The sequence below is a fragment of the Frankliniella occidentalis genome, unplaced genomic scaffold (genome assembly GCF_000697945.3).
Source record: "Frankliniella occidentalis isolate FOCC.00 unplaced genomic scaffold, Focc_3.1 Scaffold2, whole genome shotgun sequence".
NCBI lineage: Eukaryota > Metazoa > Arthropoda > Insecta > Thysanoptera > Thripidae > Frankliniella > Frankliniella occidentalis.
Genome location: NW_026267132.1, coordinates 3160970 through 3165150, shown reverse-complemented (window position 1 = coordinate 3165150; position 4181 = coordinate 3160970). Strand labels below are relative to the sequence as shown.

At 62.3% G+C, this 4181-nt stretch overlaps 1 protein-coding gene across 1 annotated transcript in view; it reads left to right on the top strand.

Annotated features, from left to right (window-relative positions):
- Positions 1–3894, top strand: part of LOC113204419 (uncharacterized) — a gene marked incomplete at its 3' end in the record, with an annotated part of 11138 nt that extends 7244 nt beyond the window's left edge. Inside the window, 5 exon segments of the mRNA XM_052264719.1 lie at positions 1418–1510; positions 1793–1900; positions 2004–2152; positions 3293–3454; positions 3788–3894. Coding sequence (XP_052120679.1) covers positions 1418–1510; positions 1793–1900; positions 2004–2152; positions 3293–3454; positions 3788–3894 — 619 coding nt within the window.
- Between the last annotated feature and the right edge of the window lie 287 nt (positions 3895–4181).

Sequence of the window (4181 nt, the reverse complement as noted above, 5' to 3'; positions counted from 1 at the left end):
GAGGGAGGGGGGGGGCGAGGAGGCGCTGCCAAAAGTGCGCTGTTTACTATGCCGATAGGGCTGCCGCCGCGGCGCGCTGTGGCGTGACGGTGCATCCCGCGCGAGCGCGAAGCGGTGGTGTGACGGGGCGTGACGGGCGACGTGACGGGCGGGGGAAAGAAGAAGAAGAAGCGGCGCAGCTTTCGCACGCAGCCCCACATCTAATCAAAGCCACCTCCCCACCGCCGCTCTCCTGCCCCGCCCCGCTGTCAAGCTGCCTTCAGAAGCCCCGCGCCCTCTCGCGCTCACGCCCGCAGCGCCCTCCTCCTCCCTCACCCTCCCCTTCCGCCAACATGTCGCGCGACGCAGGCGACGCGACGCGAAGGCAAACGCGACGGCGGCGTGCGCGGGGAGGAGGAGAAGTAGTGTGCGACCTGTGCGCGCCGGAGGGGGAGGGAGAGGGAGGGTAGGGGGTGGGGGGTCCTTTGTAGGGAGTTGTTTCTCATTAGCCACGTTCAACGGCCCTGCCTGCCTGCCGAGCCCGGTGGGGCTGCCGTTCGTTCCTGGTTTGTGCGTGGTAAAAGCAGGCCCTGGGATTCCCAGGAGTTTTCTGCATTTTCCAGGAAAATGAGAAAGCCCCAGGGGATGCCCGGAAACACGCATTTTTTTTTAAGGGGATGTCCTGAGTTTTCCCGTAGCTCCTCTGGGGATAATTGCTTGTTTCCAGGGCATCCAACGGAGATCCCAGGACTCGTGTTTTAACCGTGTGTTTGGCCTCCGGCGGCCTTCCCGCCTCAGCCCCACTCACTCAGCCGGTGGGAGTGCTACCCGCCCGCCAACCCTACAACGCTGCTGGTGCCGCTGGCGCACTGCTGCTGCTTCCTGCTCCACCTCACCACCGCTCCCCCCGACGCCAAACCCTTCATTCATTATTGCCACCCGAGAGGTGCGATAACATCGCTTTGGAGGCGCCCTGCTGCTGCCGCTGCTGCTGCGCTCCGCGCGCGCGTCACGCCCGGGGGTAGAGTGGCCCTACTATACCCTGCCCTGCCCTGCCCTGCCCTGCCACCCACCCCGCCGCGCGTTCCTCTTTGACAGCGGCAGATACACGTCACCCAGTCATGGAGCCACGCCACGCCACGCCACGCCACGCCACGCCACGCCACGCCACGCCACGCCACACTCATCTCCCATCTACTCCCCGCCGCCGCAGCAGCGACGAGGGTGATTGACGACTGCGCCCGCCTCCCTTGTCTGCATGCCACGCGGATTGCCACACACACACACACGCACACACAAAAGCGCGCGCGCCGCCAGAAAACGCCCGTACAAATGAAAAACTGCGCGGCTCTCATTTGTTTCCCCCCCTCCGACGTTATTACGACCGTTTTGCTTTATTTCATGTGTAACATTTGTGTGTGACATGTTATTGCCGCAGCTCCGCGACAAGCCGACGCTGGACAAGGACGGCGTGCCCGTGCACCCGCTGACCGACAAGGAGTGCACGCAGACCCTCAGCAGCCACCCCCTGGTGCGTATTGGAGTTGTGCGACGGCGGGTTAAGGCGGTTCAGGGGTGATTCACTGTAAATTCAGGCGTACGCCGTTTATTGTAATTTGATTTTTTTTATTCTTCCTTGTCTTTTTACTGATCATTTATGTCCTTTCTGATCTTTTATTAATTTTTGAAATTGCGATTTTACCTTGCTTTTTCATATTTTTTTCATTAATTTTCTTAGAGGGTGTTGGGTGGGTGTAGGCGGGCAGTTTGCTAATGAGGATAAAACGATTCATCTTGCTTGGCGCCTGCGCAGGCTTTCGACGCGGTGTTCTTCATCGCGGTGAACATGGACGGCGTCTACATTATCGTGGGTAGCGAGCGGCGCCACAAGGGCATCGTCAACGGGCTCGTCTACGTCCTGGTGAGTGCGGGTGCGGGTGGCTGCCCCAGTCGGCCTGGTTCACGACGGTGATGTCTTCCGTCCTCATACCCGTCCCCTTTATTTTTTGGACCTGCTCCGCCAGATGCCAGGCATCGGTCTGCTGCGGTCCAAGAAGCTCCCGGACACCATCCTCTTCGGCGCCCAGGACGGCACGTTCGGCGCCGAGGGTATCCGCATCCAGCCCGTGGAGCCGCTCAAGAAGTGGCGCGTCGAGTTCGAGGGCGTCATGCAGTGAGTGAGCAGCGCTGCGCGGCGCGGCGGGTCGGAGCGCGAGCGCCTGTGGGCAGTGGGGTAGGCAACCCAATACGCCGGGGTGCCAGCGGGTTGCCTACCCGGCTCCCCGCGACGAGCAGAGAGCTCGCTGGAGGAGGAGGAGGATGATGATGTGGACGCCTAGACAGTGTCCGTTTGCTTCGCTGTTGACGTCCATGGCCACGCGGCCCCCTCGAGGGAGGTTTTTGGGTCGTCAGTCAGTTTAGTCTAACCCGCGCGCTGGACCTCAGAGACGTTGACAAAGTCGCGTCAAGCCCGAGGAGGAGGGGGCGCGGCGGCGGGGCCGGGCCGGGACTTCACGGACGCACGTGGGGGAATGTGATTTGGCTTGGGCCGAAACCATTGCCGCCACAAATCTCATCACGGTGGAGCGTCCGGCGTCGGCCGTCGGATCCGACAGAGAAAGATGACGGCCGCGGTATATCCCCGCTTGTCTCTGTCTCCAGAGAGAGAGGCCCGGACTCGGGTGGTGGTGACTGGGGACTCCTCTCTGCCCGGCGCGCCCAGGCCCCGGCCCGGAAGGCGGTCGCAAAGGCGAGTATTCGGGGCGAGGCGAGGCAAGGCAAGGCCTGCGAATCCCTGCAGAGCCTGCAGTGCTTAATCCCCGGGACCAATCAGTGCGGCGCGCTGCTGTGCCTGGCCGCCTGCCTCGGACCGCCGCCGCCCGGCTTACTTACTGAGCATCGACCGCTCCGTGAGGAGGAGAGGAGAGGCAGACAGGACCGGATACAGCTGGACGGAGGAGCGGCTACTACTCGGCACGATAGAGCGGGAGAGGCGCGCCCGAGCCCGACGCGAACAAACAACGCCCATTCCGCGGCAGATGGGCCACCACGGCGGGGCCCTCCCGGACCACCCACATCACACATCCTCAAAAGAAAATTTGCCATGAGAAACGAAGAGGGTCCTTCCCTTCTTGGAGTGGAGTGAGAAGGGCCACTCCAAGCCCCGCCCCGCCCCCGCCCCCACTATGCCCCGCGACTCTCTCTCCTCGCGTCCGCACCCCAGCTCAATCCGCCAAGCCCGGCCAGCCGCGCCACGCCTAGCGCAGAGCTTGGAAACTTGTGATATCGCTCTCTCTCTCTCGCTGTGTTCCAGCCTCAAGGACGACCCGAGCCAGGAGTTCCCCGTCAAGCTGAGCGGGCTGTGGGGCTCCGAGTGGCCCGTCTTCAACTTCGACACGGACCTGCACCCGCATGCGCTGGCCAAGACCATCGCCACGGAGCCCTGGAGCCGGGAGTACTTCAGCGCCCTGCAGAGGTTAATCAATCTTGTGTCACGATCAGAGTCGTCCCCCGCCCCGCGGCGGGGCCCGTCCGGGACGGGAAGGGGGTGGTCGGGAGACGATCCGGTTCCTTTTTCCTCTTTCTTGCGCTCCCCCCCCCCCCCCTTTACGTTCACAGCGTACACGGGGCGGAAAGTGTGACCATTCTCGTCTTATTGTTCTTTTTCATTATAAACTAGACATGTTTTTCTTTCATCGCGCGACGTCGCCGTCTCTGTTCTGGCGCGACCAGATTGCACAGCGACTCCAGCGCGCACCAGCCCGTACATGTGTAATAACAAAAACGCGTGCGTTTCTGTCTCGCGCAGGGCCCACCAGACCCACTACGAGCAGATGGGCGTCTTCAAGGGCACCATCCAGATCGGCGACAAGGCGCACATCCTGAACCTCATGTCCCTCCGCGACCACAGCATCGGTGCGTACCGCCGGCCTCCAGCGCGCTGGTGGGGAGTCCCCCCTAATAATCGAGCAGCTCGGAGTGGAACGGCCAGGTCCTCAAGGCCCTGGTGGTCGTCGCGGCGAGCGTGTCCAATGCGTTCCGTTATTGCTCGTCGCCGGAGACTCCCCCGCCACGGCAACAAACATTTATGGGTGCCTTATTGTAAACTTGAACGCGGAAGGCAAATGGAAGGCAAATGGGATTGGAAGGGAACGGGGGGGGAGAGAGGAAGAGAGAGAGAGAGAGAGAGAGAGAGAGAGAGA